At 49.2% G+C, this 15208-nt stretch overlaps 1 protein-coding gene across 3 annotated transcripts in view; it reads right to left on the bottom strand.

Annotated features, from left to right (window-relative positions):
* LOC311148876 (ubiquitin carboxyl-terminal hydrolase 36-like) overlaps positions 1-15208 on the bottom strand; it is a 39390-nt gene extending 24182 nt beyond the window's left edge. For 2 of the 3 annotated variants that reach the window (XM_084185875.1, XM_084185876.1), the window contains exons 1-4: positions 15115-15208; positions 5458-5738; positions 4924-5145; positions 4283-4393 (exon numbers count right to left, since the gene is read on the bottom strand). In XM_084185875.1, the coding sequence (XP_084042001.1) occupies positions 4283-4393; positions 4924-5145; positions 5458-5725 (601 nt within the window). In that variant the 5' untranslated portion in view covers positions 5726-5738; positions 15115-15208. The remainder of the gene's footprint in view (positions 1-4282; positions 4394-4923; positions 5146-5457; positions 5739-15114) is intronic. The other variant, XM_084185877.1, reaches the window with a different exon arrangement.

The following is a 15208-nucleotide window of genomic DNA, read 5'->3' as shown; positions in this document are numbered from 1 at the left end:
AGAGAGAGGCGAAGGAGGGAGGAGAAAGAGAGAGGGAGGGAGGAGAGAGAGGGGCGAAGGAGAGAGAGAGAGGCGAGGGAGAGAGAGAGAGGCGAGGGAGGCGAGGGAGAGAGAGGGGCGAGGGAGGGAGAGAGAGGGGCGAAGGAGAGAGAGAGAGGGGCGAGGGAGGGAGAGAGGCGAGGGAGGGCAGGAGAGAGGGGCGAGGGAGGGAGGGAGAGAGGGGCGAGGGAGGGAGAGAGAGGCGAGGGAGGGAGAGAGGGGAGAGAGGGGCGAGGGAGGGAGAGAGGGGCGAGGGAGGGAGAGGCGCTAGAGAGAGAGGGGCGAGGGAGGAAGAGAGGGGTGAGGGACGGAGAGAGAGGGGCGCGAAGGAGAGAGAGGGGCGTGAAGGAGAGAGAGAGGGGCGCGAAGGAGAGAGAGAGGGGCGCGAAGGAGAGAGAGAGGGGCGCGCGAAGGAGAGAGAGAGAGGGGCGCGAAGGAGAGAGAGAGAGGGGCGCGAAGGAGAGAGAGGCGAATGAGAGCGGGAGGGAGGGGCGAGAGAGCGAGGCGAGCGAGGGGCGAGGGAGAGAGGGGCGAAGGAGAGAAAGGAGCGAAGGAGGGAGGGAGAGAGGGAGAGAGGGGCGAGGGAGGGAGAGGGGGGAGGGGGAGAGGGAGGGGGCGAGGCGCGAAGGAGAGAGAGAGAGGGGCGCGAAGGAGAGAGAGAGGGGCGCGAAGGAGAGAGAGAGGGGCGCGAAGGAGAGAGAGGGTCAAATGAGAGAGAGGGGCGAATGAGAGAGAGGGGCGAATGAGAGAGAGGGGCGAATGAGAGAGAGGGGCGAGGGAGAGCGGGAAGGAGGGAGAGGGGCGAAGGAGAGAGAAGAGCAAAGGAGAGAGAGGGGCGAGGGAGAGAGAGGGGCGAGGGAGAGAGAGGGGCGAGGGAGAGAGAGGGGCGAGGGAGAGAGAGGGGCGAGGGAGAGAGAGGGGCGAGCAGAGAGAGAGGGGCGAAGGAGAGAGAGGGGCGAGGGAGAGAGAGGGGCGAGGGAGAGAGAGGGGCGAGGGAGAGAGAGGGGCGAGGGAGAGAGAGGGGCGAGGGAGAGAGAGGGGCGAGGGAGAGAGAGGGGCGAGGGAGGGAGAGGGGCGAGGGAGGGAGAGGGGCGAGGGAGGGAGGAGAGAGAGGCGAAGGAGGGAGGAGAAAGAGAGAGGGAGGGAGGAGAGAGAGGGGCGAAGGAGAGAGAGAGAGGCGAGGGAGGGAGAGAGAGGGGCGAGGGAGGGAGAGAGAGGGGCGAAGGAGAGAGAGAGAGGGGCGAGGGAGGGAGAGAGGCGAGGGAGGGCAGGAGAGAGGGGCGAGGGAGGGAGGGAGGGAGAGAGAGGGGCGAGGGAGGGAGGGAGGGAGAGAGAGGGAGAGAGGGGAGAGAGGGGCGAGGGAGGGAGAGAGGGGCGAGGGAGGGAGAGGCGCTAGAGAGAGAGAGGGGCGCGAAGGAGAGAGAGGGGCGAGGGAGGAAGAGAGGGGTGAGGGACGGAGAGAGAGGGGCGCGAAGGAGAGAGAGGGGCGTGAAGGAGAGAGAGAGGGGCGCGAAGGAGAGAGAGAGGGGCGCGCGAAGGAGAGAGAGAGAGGGGCGCGAAGGAGAGAGAGAGAGGGGCGCGAAGGAGAGAGAGAGGCGAATGAGAGCGGGAGGGAGGGGCGAGAGAGCGAGGCGAGCGAGGGGCGAGGGAGAGAGAGGGGCGAAGGAGAGAAAGGAGCGAAGGAGGGAGGGAGAGAGGGAGAGAGGGGCGAGGGAGGGAGAGAGGGAGAGAGGGGCGAGGGAGAGAGAGGGGCGGGGGAGAGAGAGGGGCGAGGGAGAGAGGGAGGGGGCGAGGCGCGAAGGAGAGAGAGAGAGAGGGGCGCGAAGGAGAGAGAGAGGGGCGCGAAGGAGAGAGAGAGGGGCGCGAAGGAGAGAGAGAGGGGCGCGAAGGAGAGAGAGAGGGGCGCGAAGGAGAGAGAGGGTCAAATGAGAGAGAGGGGCGAATGAGAGAGAGGGGCGAGGGAGAGCGGGAAGGAGGGAGAGGGGCGAAGGAGAGAGAGGGGCGAGGGAGAGAGAGGGGCGAGGGAGAGAGAGGGGCGAGGGAGAGAGAGGGGCGAGGGAGAGAGAGGGGCGAGGGAGAGAGAGGGGCGAGGGAGAGAGAGGGGCGAGGGAGAGAGAGGGGCGAGGGAGAGAGAGGGGCGAGCAGAGAGAGAGGGGCGAAGGAGAGAGAGGGGCGAGGGAGAGAGAGGGGCGAGGGAGAGAGAGGGGCGAGGGAGAGAGAGGGGCGAGGGAGAGAGAGGGGCGAGGGAGAGAGAGGGGCGAGGGAGGGAGAGGGGCGAGGGAGGGAGAGGGGCGAGGGAGGGAGGAGAGAGAGGCGAAGGAGGGAGGAGAAAGAGAGAGGGAGGGAGGAGAGAGAGAGAGGGGCGAGGGAGGGAGAGAGAGGGGCGAAGGAGAGAGAGAGAGGCGAAGGAGAGAGAGAGGCGAGGGAGAGAGGGGCGAGGGGCGAGGGAGAGAGAAGGGCGCGAAGGAGAGAGAGGGGCGAGGGAGGGAGAGCGAGAGAGGGGCGAGGGAGGGAGAGAGAGAGGCGAGGGAGGGAGAGAGAGGGGCGAAGGAGAGAGAGGGGCGCAGGAGAGAGAGGGGCGCAGGAGAGAGAGGGGCGAGGGAGGGCGGGAGAGAGGGGCGAGGGAGGGCGGGAGGGAGGGGCGAGGGAGGGCGGGAGAGCGAGAGCGAGGCGATGGAGAGGAAAGGTGAGGGAGGGAGATGGAGAGGAAAGGCGAGGGAGGGAGGGGCGAGGAAGAGAGAGAGAGGGGCGAGGGAGAGAGAGAGGGGCGAGGAAGAGAGAGAGGGGCGAGGGAGAGAGAGAGAGGGGCGAGAGAGAGGGGTGAGGGAGAGAGGCGAGGGAGGGGACAGGAGAGAGGGGCGAGAGAGAGGGGCGAGGGAGAGGCGAGGGAGGGGGAGGGGCGAGGGAGGGGGAGGGGCGAGGGAGGGTTTTGGGCGAGGGAGGGACGAGGGAGGGAGACGCGCGAAGGAGAGAGAGAGAGCACAGGAGGGGGGAGGAGGGTATTGCAGCAATAAGGAAGGAAAAAGGCGGGCGGTAGGAAGAGGTGGACAGGACCAAGAAGGGGAACGGAAGGGTGATCCCTGGAGACAGTGCTTCTCTGACTCAGGCCCATCGCAGGGCTGTTCAATGTCGGTCCAGGAGGGCCCAAACACTTCTGGTTTCCAACCTCTCCTAATATGGGACTAATTCAGACCTGGTACACCAGGTAGAAAAAAAGCCCTCCAGGAGCGGAATTGAACAGCCCTGCTCTAGGGGACACTACTACTACACACACCATAAGGTAGCTACAGTAAGGTACAGGATGATCACACTCCCATTAAGTCTCTGCAAACTTAAACCAATAAAAAAAATGTAAGTCATTCACTGTGCCAAGCTTAGATTATATTACTGACATTTGCATTGATCCGAGTGGGCATATGAAGCTTCATTTCAGGCTAAGCTCACACCATCCCTCCCCTCTATATAACAGTGTGGCGGTTGTACCATCCCTCCCCTCTATATAACAGTATAGTGGTTGTACCATCCCTCCCCTCTATATAACAGTATAGTGGTTGTACCATCCCTCCCCTCTATATAACAGTATAGTGGTTGTACCATCCCTCCCCTCTATATAACAGTATAGTGGTTGTACCATCCCTCCCCTCTATATAACAGTATAGTGGTTGTACTGGATAAAAGGCTGTGCGTGATGACGTAGTGCAAAATTCCCACATACTGAATACAAATAAATAAAAATAAAAGAGTTTTTCACTCTACTGATGGTTTTGTCACTAAAGATGTTGTGTTATATAGACTAATAAACTGCATTCTTTCCTGAGTCGTGGTGGGAGGACCACACACACTATCATTGCGTGACTCCAATTTACTTCGATATGATGTTATTATAATCAATATTTGCGCATAAAAGCATTTCCATTACTCGCATAATTAATCGTAGACACAAAATACCAACTTGTCAAGCGTATTTTGTTTAGTCGACATTTGCTGTTTCCATCAGGCCCGTCGTGACATTTTTTTATCCGACGTACTTTACTCACATAAACAGGTTGAATGGAAACCTGGTTAGTGTTTCTGAAACTAAACTGAAATCAAGAATATAACAGCCAATCAATACCATGTACTTTACAGGCCAACAAAAATTGCAATACTGCTAGAAACAACAAGCTTGCCTTGCACTACAATTCCAAAGACCAACGCCAACTCAATAGGCAGAAACCAGCTAAACAAGAAGCATACTACTTACTTTTTAGGTCTCGGATGAAGGAGACAGGCTTGATGGCATTGCCCGTGTTGGCAAAGGCTTGGATGATGTGGTTCTGCATTACACAAATCATACAGAAACCCGACTGGTGACCTGAAATGCACAGGAATAGAATAATGAGGGGTGGTCAAGTCACCGTCATTACCCCAACAGACTGGGGAAGTCAAGTAACCGTCATTACCCCAACAGACTGGGGACGTCAAGTCACCGTCAATACCCCAACAGAATGGGGAAGTAATTTGGCTTCCAGCACAACAGTTTGCTTCAACATATAGAAGGTTCATTGCTTACTGTGCATGTCAGATTCTGGCGTGAATGTTGGCTGTATGGTTTATGATATAATATTAACACATTTCTTATCTTGTGAATACACACAAATCCTTTGTTTTTAAGCAAACAGTATGCTTTTACTCATGGGAGTAGAGCTGTTGGACATGTGCCCCTTTCCATCCAACCTTTGAGGTCATTTCTAGACAATATATTTCTGTCCATTTAGGGGACCCGTTTAGTCTCAACAACTAGAAGAAAAATACCTGTATTGTCTATTTAATGGTTTGGCACTACAACTCCCATATTGTGCCATTCAAAAAGGTATCTAACCAGAGGTCAACTAAACTACTCACAGGCACGACTGTGCTCCTTGGAGAGTAGATAGTTTGCCAGGGGCGGTGTGTAGGTGAGACACTGCACAGTGGAGTTGAGGAAGCAGGTGTTGCCAAGGTTGTGGAGGCCAGCTCCCACCCGGTAGACACGCTCCCAACGCATTGAGAGTCTGTTCCCAGGGAAGAGCATCTTCTGCGGGGCAGGGATCCCATCACTCTGGCCCCCACCTTGGTTGTCTGAAACTGGTGGATGGAGGAGTGAGATGAATTAGGGAAATTGCATGGATAATTCAGAAAAGCCAGAGAATAGTTTGGCAGACAAAGGCTCAACAATTTAGCCTAACTCGATCACGTCGCCCAAAACCCAAAGAGAGAGAAAAACGCTCATGGTGAATAGAGCTATTCTTCAATTCCACTTTCCACCAAAAGGGTAGAGAGACAATGAGGGGATTAAGAATGTCAAAGTGTGTCGAAATGCTGTGTGCAGTGAAAACTAGACAACAAACCTCTTGAATGGCTCTAGGAGAGAGTACATTTCCCAGTCAACGGCCTTACCTTGCCTCTTGATCTGAGCGGGCTCTGTGCTGGCCCTCTGCCCCGATGCGGCCCCCTCACTGCTGCGGGGGTTGAGGATCACATACTTGGTCTTGAGGCTGTCCAGCTGGTAGGAGAAGCCTTTGCTGGCCGGCTCAAACTCAATTTTCTGCAGCAGGACCTTCTTGGCCGAGGAGGCCAGCAGCTTGTTGAGGTCGCCCTCGTCGCCCGCCGAGGAGTCCTTCCGGCCGGGCTTCAGGGCCTCCTTGAGCTTGTCCACTATAGGCATCGTTTGAGCATCACTGTGGATGACATAGAGAGGGTGGGATTCTGGGATCAGAATCACCTTTGCTTACATGTACCAAGGAATTTGACCTGGTGAAATAGTGCTGACAACGACAAAACTGAAAACAATCTACACAGGCCTACAGTATAGATATAGCAAAAAACAGAACAATTACACATAACAAGGCCAGTTTGAGACTACTCACAATTAAATCAAGGCTAACTAAAATATTTAGTCACATTAGGAACAAACACTAAATTCCACAGTGTGTATATATATTTTTCAGCCTGCCTAGGAATAAAAGTCATGATACCATAATAAACCTCGAAAAGCTTACTGAGCAGCAATTGGTCTCAACCCTGTGTTGCACAGCCACAATATCCAGTCCACAGTACAGCACTGCAGCTTCATAATTCCCCCAGAGAGAGAGGCTACTGTAGCAGTGAATTTCAATTTCCTGTCAGTGATTCCTAAACTGGTATCCCAGACTGTAAACCCTGGCTGTAAGCGTGGACCTAGTGCTTTTCGGCGAGAGAGCAGCATATTATGGCAGGAGGACTGAGTGTATCGGAGGAGTCAGGCTGGGACTTGGCAGCTGTCCCTGTGGTTATGCAAGACAGAGGAGGCGGGCGGGCATGGTGTGTGTCTTCATGCTCGTGTGTAGCGGGGAGTGGGACTCGACACAAGCACAGCTGCTGTCTACCAGGTCAGATACTCATGTTCTGACTATTCCTACATCAATCAAGTCATCGCCATTACCAACCAGCAACCACCCAACAGTCCACTGTCACAACAAAGAAAAGACTGGTGTGGTACAGACCTGCTGTTACATGTCCTCAGAATGCCTTTAGTTAGGTCTATGTGCAATCTTTGTTTTCATTTATTCAGTTGTAACAGTCTATACTATTTTCACTTCAGGGCCCGTATTCAAAGTGTTAGAGGAGTGTTGATCTCAAATAAGTTAGCCTTTTAGATATTCTAGTGAATACGAATACATGGACAGCGGAAAGCTGATCCTAGATCAGCACTCCTAGTCTGAGACGTCTATGAATACAGGCCAGGTTGGTTATGCTCTAAGAAAAGCTGGAGAATTGGTTTGAAAAGACACAGGCTATACTGCATGTCACTTGTATGCTTAACATGGGACTGAGTAGTGAATTAGGCTAGATACTGGTCCTCCGTAGCTCAGTCGGTAACGCATGGCTCTTAAAAACGCCAGGATAGTGGGTTCCATTCCCAGGACCAGCTAGACGTAAAATGTATGCACGGATGACTAAGTTACTTTGGATAAAAGAGTCTATGGCATATATCATATCTGTACCTACTGTCTAGCATCCGGAGCTGGTAAATCTATCAGAACACCAGCAACAACTGGCCCTTTAAAGGCAGCAGCCTCTTCAATAGGCCATCTCTGAGCAGATTGGGTGTTTGTGCACCTTTTCACAAGCCCTGCCCGGTCTGCATGCGTCAGCCGTTTGGGCAGTGGACTGAATGACTCCTGACCGTGTCATTTCCGGCGCATGCCAACGTGCTGGCAAACAGAGTTGAATGGGAAATTATGACAGGGTAGTGAGAGTAGGCTAATCATTATGACAGGGTAGTGAGAGTAGGCTAATCGTTCAACACTTCCCTCAGTCCCAGTCCCTCTCAATTACAATTCACCCAGTATGGACTAGGCCTAAATGTGCCACTGATCAAAACAATAGTACTGGCTTAAGAGAGAGATATATATATGCAAGACTAGGTCTACTACAAATAGGCTAGCTGGAACAGTCAGGATGATATGGTGAGCTGTAAAAACAACAGCACGCTTAGAGTAAACAAAGGACTGCTACACTTAAACCTTGTGTCCATTTGACGTACCACTACCAAACTATAGGGCTATGTGTTAGTGATGCCCCAGCATGATGCCATAAAGGGGCTGAAACACACAGGAGACCTGTTCCATCTCCAGGTCAACAGCACACAGGATGGATCAGTCACAGAGCAGTTTTCTGTACAAACCCACACTTTTGACAGAGAAAAGGGGGAGTGGAGCCTGACTCATCATTATATCTGGTAGTGACGTAGGTGAGGGAGGAGAGAAGGGGGGCTGCACATGCATCATCACACACACAAGGGCAGACTAACCTTCATGTGCGGCTACTGATAGAATTAAGAATGACACAGCCCACAGTGAGATGGCACAGCTGACTGCTGTGATATAATGGGTGGACCACCTACAGGGATTTTCAGTTTATTCACCAAACCATTTCTATAGGGGCGCTGTTCTACCCAATCATTGAACCATATAGGCTAGGCTACAGCAGACAGGCTAGCACACAGAATGTTATGCCACTGTCAGATAGACAATGTGGACCTTTAATGACATCACAATCAAGAAAACGTTAGGCTATCCTATTGTTGTCACGATACCAGAATTTTGACTTCGATACTGATACCAGGATTAGTATCACCATAGTCAATACCAAAATGATACCATGGCAACAACAGGCATATTATCCAAAGTCACAGAATGGCACTTGATCCAGACAGAAACTCAGCTACAATATCAACACAGGTGAATTATTTCACATCAACATTTTTCAGACAGCCATGTGTGCATATAATTATAGATTATACAATCAATGTGACTTTTTAAAAACCAATTTAACTACATAACAGTAATAATTTATTTGAACGGTAAATCTATTGATAAACTGGTTAACTCAAGATGTAGCCTAGGCCTATTCACAATACTGGTGAATGCATATTCAATAGTAGTGAGTGCATGCATTGAGTTATTGAGCTTGTTTTGGATGATTTCATGAGTCTACAGCTGGCAAACAATCAGTTTCCCTTCGGGACTATTTTATTGTACTGATCAACAACATTTGCATAGAAATAACTTATTTTACGCTGTCTTTAACCAGTAATGACATCATTCATGAGGCAAGAGGGGGGCAGCCGCAGGCCATATCAGAGGGGAAGAGGCGAAGCGAGCGGTTTCACTCTCGCCAAAATAAGCCCAAAGCATTTCTATGAGCTTATTTTGGACCTAAGCTTGTCGCCTGCCTTCCCACCTTTGGGACAACGACTCCTGTTGCTAGGGTGGAGACAAGCCTCCCTTGATTATATACACAGATCTCTACCCATATTCACAGTCAGTTCTCCGAGGCAATAGATCATCTTTCGGAGAGACGTGAGAGAGAACGATTAAGTGAATTAATAAAGTTGTGGTGGCAAATCGGCTTTGAAAAATCAGCATTTTTGTGTTATGGTTTTGCAAACAAAGTACAAGCAAAGAAAAAAAGACCGACATGCAAACAGCTTCTGCCTTTATAAGTGTGCACATTATAAATGTGCAAGAAACATCCGAAAAAGAGACTGAGGGTCAGAATATGGACCCTCTAATGGTTGGGCTGACATGGACAATATGGACTTATATTCTAATCACATACGCCGAATACAACAGGTGTAGATCTTACAGTGAAATACTTACCTACAAGCTCTTAACCAACAATGCAGTTAAGAAAAATTGATAAGTAAAAAATAATTAAAGAGCAGCAGTAGCGAGGCTATATACAGGGGGTACCGATACAGAGTCAATGTGCGGGGTCACAGGTTAGTCGAGGTAATATGTTCATGTAGGTGAAAACGTAATATTTAGGCAGCTGCATTCTCTCCACAGCTCCACCAATCAGTCATAATTATGGCTAAATCCTGCCTATTTATACAATATATCTTCTTAAAATCAGATTTTAACCCCTAACCACACTACTAACCTTATGCCCAACCCTCATCTTAAATTAAGACCAAAAAACACATTTTTGTTTTCATTACTTTTTACAATATAGACCATGTTGACTTTGTGGCTGTGGTAACTAGTGACAACCTGCCTGTTGCTTTCCTCTTTGCCGTCATTGTTTGGGTCTCACATGCAGAGTGCTCACTGGCAGCAGTCCTTGCCCAATCGCGTCGTATCACTGCTCATACTACAAGATGCTCGACCAAAATGTGTCCGAAACTTATCGGGACATCCCACAAGGGTCTGGAGAATGGAACAGCCAGAATCGGTGTGTCCTTGACCTGCTCAAACTACACGAGTCCCAACATACTGATCCTAGCCCAAGGTCATAGGATTTCACCCCGAACATGAACATTCATCTGGGACGGCAAAAGTGTGGCGAAATCGTGTAGTGTACGCTCGGCAGTAACCCACAACAATGAGACCTGTTATCAAATCAGATTTTATTGGTCACAGACACATTTAGCAGATGGTATTGCGGGTGTAGCTAAATGCTTGTGTTCCTAGCTCCAACAGTGCAGTAGTATCTAACAATTCACAACAATATGTAAATCTAAAAGTAAAAGAATGGAATAAAGAAATATATAAATATTAGGACGAGCAATGTCGGAGTGGCAATGACTAAAATACAATACAGTATATACAGTGGGGGGAAAAGTATTTAGTCAGCCACCAATTGTGCAAGTTCTCCCACTTAAAAAGATGAGAGAGGCCTGTAATTTTCATCATAGGTTCACGTCAACTATGACAGACAAAATGAGGGAAAAAAAATCCAGAAAATCACATTGTAGGATTTTTAATGAATTTATTTGCAAATTATGGTGGAAAATAAGTATTTGGTCAATAACAAAAGTTTCTCAATACTTTGTTATATACCCTTTGTTGGCAATGACACAGGTCAAACGTTTTCTGTAAGTCTTCACAAGGTTTTCACACACTGTTGCTGGTATTTTGGCCCATTCCTCCATGCAGATCTCCTCTAGAGCAGTGATGTTTTGGGGCTGTCGCTGGGCAACACAGACTTTCAACTCCCTCCAAAGATTTTCTATGGGGTTGAGATCTGGAGACTGGCTAGGCCACTCCAGGACCTTGAAATGCTTCTTACGAAGCCACTCCTTCGTTGCCCGGGCGGTGTGTTTGGGATCATTGTCATGCTGAAAGACCCAGCCACGTTTCATCTTCAATGCCCTTGCTGATGGAAGGAGGTGCACTCAAAATCTCACGATACATGGCCCCATTCATTCTTTCCTTTACACGGATCAGTCGTTCTGGTCCCTTTGCAGAAAAACAGCCCCAAAGCATGATGTTTCCACCCCCATGCTTCACAGTAGGTATGGTGTTCTTTGGATGCAACTCAGCATTCTTTGTCCTCCAAACACGACGAGTTGAGTTTTTACCAAAAAGTTCTATTTTGGTTTCATCTGACCATATGACATTCTCCCAATCCTCTTCTGGATCATCCAAATGCACTCTAGCAAACTTCAGACGGGCCTGGACATGTACTGGCTTAAGCAGGGGGACACGTCTCGCACTGCAGGATTTGTGTCCCTGGTGGCGTAGTGTGTTAGTGATGGTAGGCTTTGTTACTTTGGTCCCAGCTCTCTGCAGATCATTCACTAGGTCCCCCTGTGTGGTTCTGGGATTTTTGCTCACCGTTCTTGTGATCATTTTGACCCCACGGGGTGAGATCTTGCGTGGAGCCCCAGATCGAGGGAGATTATCAGTGGTCTTGTATGTCTTCCATTTCCTAATAATTGCTCCCACAGTTGATTTCTTCAAACCAAGCTGCTTACCTATTGCAGATTCAGTCTTCCCAGCCTGGTGCAGGTCTACAATTTTGTTTCTGGTGTCCTTTGACAGCTCTTTGGTCTTGGCCATAGTGGAGTTTGGAGTGTGATTGTTTGAGGTTGTGGACAGGTGTCTTTTATACTGATAACAAGTTCAAACAGGTGCCATTAATACAGGTAACGAGTGGAGGACAGAGGAGCCTCTTAAAGAAGAAGTTACAGGTCTGTGAGAGCCAGAAATCTTGCTTGTTTGTAGGTGACCAAATACTTATTTTCCACCATAATTTGCAAATAAATTCATTAAAAATCCTACAATGTGATTTTCTGGAAGAAGAAAAAAATCAATTTGTCTGTCATAGTTGACGTGTACCTATGATGAAAATTACAGGCCTCTCTCATCTTTTTAAGTGGGAGAACTTGCACAATTGGTGGCTGACTAAATACTTTTTTCCCCCTCTGTACATATTAGATGAGTAAAGCAGTATGTAAACATTATTAAAGTGACTAGTGTTCCATTATTAAAGTGGCCAATGATTCCATGTCTATTTATATATAGGGCAGCAGCCTCTAAGGTGCAGGGTTGAGTAGCCGGGTGGTAGCCGGCTAGTGATGGCTATTTAACAGTCTGATGGACTTGAGATAGAACCCGTTTTTCAGTCTCTCGGTCCCAGCTTTGATGCACCTGTACTGACCTCGCCTTCTGGATGATAGCGGGATGAACAGGCCGTGGCTCGGGTGGTTGACATCCTTGATCTTTTTGGGGTTCCTGTGACATCGGGTACTGTAGGTGTCCTGGAGGGCAGGCAGTGTACCCTCGGTGATGCGTTGGGCAGACCGTACAACCCTCTGGAGAGCCCTGCGGTTGCGGGCGGTGCAGTTGCCGTAGCAGGTGGTGATACAGCCTGACAGGATGCTCTCAATTGTGCATCTGTTAAGGTTTCTGAGGGTCTTAGGGGCCAAGCCGAATTTCTTCAGCCTCCTGAGGTTGAAGAGGCGCTGTTGTGCCTTCTTCACCACACTGTCTGTGTGGGTGGACCATTTCAGATCGTCAGTGACGTGCACGCCGAGGAACTTGAATATTTCCACCTTCTCTACTGCGGTCCCAGGGCGTGCTCCCTCTGCTGTTTCCTGAAGTCCACGATCAGCTCCTTTGTTCTGTTGACGTTGAGGGAGAGGTTATTTTCCTGGCACCACTCCGCCAGGGCCCTCACCTTCTCCATGTAGGCTGTCTCGTCATTGTTGGTAATCAGGCCTACTACTGTTGTGTCATCTGCAAACTTGATGATTGAGTTGGAGGCGTGCGTGGCCACGCAGTCATGGGTGAACAGGGAGTACAGGAGGGGGCTGAGCACGCACCCTTGTGGGGCCTCTGTGTTGAGGATCAGTAAAGTGGAGATGTTGTTTCCTACCTTCACCACCTGGGGGCGGCCCGTCAGGAAGTCCAGGACTCAGCTGCACAGGGCGGGGTTCAGACCCAGGGCCCCGAGCTTAATGATGAGCTTGGAGGGTACTATGGTGTTGAAGGCTGAGCTATAGTCAATGAACAGCATACTGACGTAGGTATTCCTCTTCTCCAGATGGGATAGGGCAGTGTGCAGAGTGATGGCGATTGCATCGTCTGTGGATCTATTGAGGCAGTAAGCAAATTGAAGTGGGTCTAACGTGTCAGCTAAGGTGGAGGTGATATGATCCTTAAATGAGCCTCTCAAAGCACTTCATGATGACAGAAGTGCTACGGGCGATAGTCATTTAGTTCAGTTACCTTTGCTTTCTTGGGTACAGGAACAATGGTGGCCATCTTGAAGCAAGTGGGGACAGCAGATTTGGATAGGGAGAGATTGAATATGTCCGTAAACACTCCAGCCAGCTGGTCTGCACATGCTCTGAGGACACGGCTAGGGATGTCGTCTGGGCCGGCAGCCTTGCGAGGGTTAACACGCTTAAATGTCTTACTCACGTTGGCCACAGAGAAAGAGAGCCCACAGTCATTGGGAGCGGGCCACATTGGGCATACACCACACGATTTTGCCACAAATTCGCCATGTTGTAGTATGAGCAGTGCTACGATGCGATTGGGCATTGGGCATGTGAGACCAAAACAATGATGGCGAAGAGGAAAGCAACAACAACCTGCACCATGTGGACCGAGGTGATGGAAGAAAGATTGGTGGACGCCTTTTCAATGGGCGAGTTGGTTTTACATGGTCCGGTGCCCCGGATGAGCAGAGTTGACCCATTTTAGACAATTCCAAGGGTCCTTAAGTGAAATCTCCACTCACCCAGGGCACCAGGCCATGCAAAACGAACTCCACCAATATTACATTGCGTCCTACAATGACAGACACCAAAAATATAATTTCATATTATCCATATTCTGTGCCTCTGTCTCTTCTGTGATGTTTCTGCACATAATGTGTATATTATCTCAACACTAATAAAGCAGCTCACTGTTAGCATGTAGGCACTTTTTTCCAATGACAATAGAAACGCAGGGCAGAATCAACTAGGGAATCATCGTGTAATGTGATCACCCACGTCCTGGGGTTGAAGATGGACGGAATGAAATAATTGGGACAAGGAAAATCGGTAAATGTGAGCACATCCAAGTTGTTAAGATTGTATTAGTCTTGTGGTGTATGCCCAGCATTAGCTACTTGCCACAAAGTTAGTATTACAAACTTCCTTCTTATAAGGCCAAATAGTCCATATGTTTCGACTTGAGGTTCAGCATGGAAGATGCATGGAAGATGCTGAATCGCAAGTCTTAACATCGGCTATAAGCCCAGTGAGTCCCATTGCTGGACATTGATATTTTCAAACACAGTGACACTGTACTAGTGTCGGGAAACTAGCCAACTACCCTGACTGACACTTGACCAGTGTTTACAAAAAAGTATGCACAGAATTGTGAAGTGTAGCTAGCAAGTTAACCTAGCTATACCAGTAATTTACTGTTTACTAGTTCGCTCTCCCCCTGCCTTGGAAGTACAATAACATAGTTCACAAGCTTACATTAGCTATCTACTGCAAAGTTTACATGTGTTAGTAGACTGCTAGTTAGCTAAATAAGACACGGCGACGAAGTCGATAGCAAAGATTTGACAGACGTAGACCAAGTTAGCTAGCCAGCCATGTTCGCTGCAGTAGCTAGCAAGCAAGACAGGTTAGAATAGACATGTTAGCTAACTTAGTTATGCAACGTTAACTAATCTGCAAAGCGAGCCAAATAATTTGCCATGTTTCGTGTGACGTGGTTATTTCATTATTATGGGGCCTCGTTCAAGCTGTACTTAGCTGTTTATCTAACTTGCTATTTCGCTAGCCAACTTGACCAAGGCAGTGTAACTAGCTAGCTCGTCCATGGCATTGTCGCTAGCTAGCCGAACCAGGTTTGGTTAAAATGTCTCCACGCGGAGTACAGTGGGTCACGAGAGGCTAATGTTAGCTAGAATCGGAGTTGGATACCCATAACGTTAGTTACTACGCTAGCCGAGAAACAAACATCCTTTAGTTGAAGGATAACTGTCAACAGTTAACGCTATTCGTTACATTTGTATCTATTTGTAACAACTGAAAAATGTCACTGCATGGGTAGCCAGCTAACAAAATGACTACGTAACATTAGTAAGCTAACTGTTTACTGCTAGCTTTCTGGTTAGCATCTTTGCTAACGACTAACGTGGCGTCTCGATGCTGCAATGTGGTTAGCTAGCTACCCCCCAACCTCCTCACAATATCCGTCAGATGTTTATTCGTTATAAAAACAGATCGATAGGCTGGTCATTCTTAAATAATTAAATATCTTTACTGACACTCACCTTATGTTCAATCATCCGAAAACGACGATAAGTACACTCTGGCTACAGTTCCTTCATTTTGTTACATTCTTTCCCCCATGCTGCATTATGAGAG

The sequence above is a fragment of the Coregonus lavaretus genome (assembly GCF_964263955.1).
Source record: "Coregonus lavaretus genome assembly, chromosome: 2".
Lineage (NCBI taxonomy): Eukaryota > Metazoa > Chordata > Actinopteri > Salmoniformes > Salmonidae > Coregonus > Coregonus lavaretus.
Note: the sequence above shows the minus strand (reverse complement) of the source record. Positions and strands in the feature narration are given on the sequence as shown.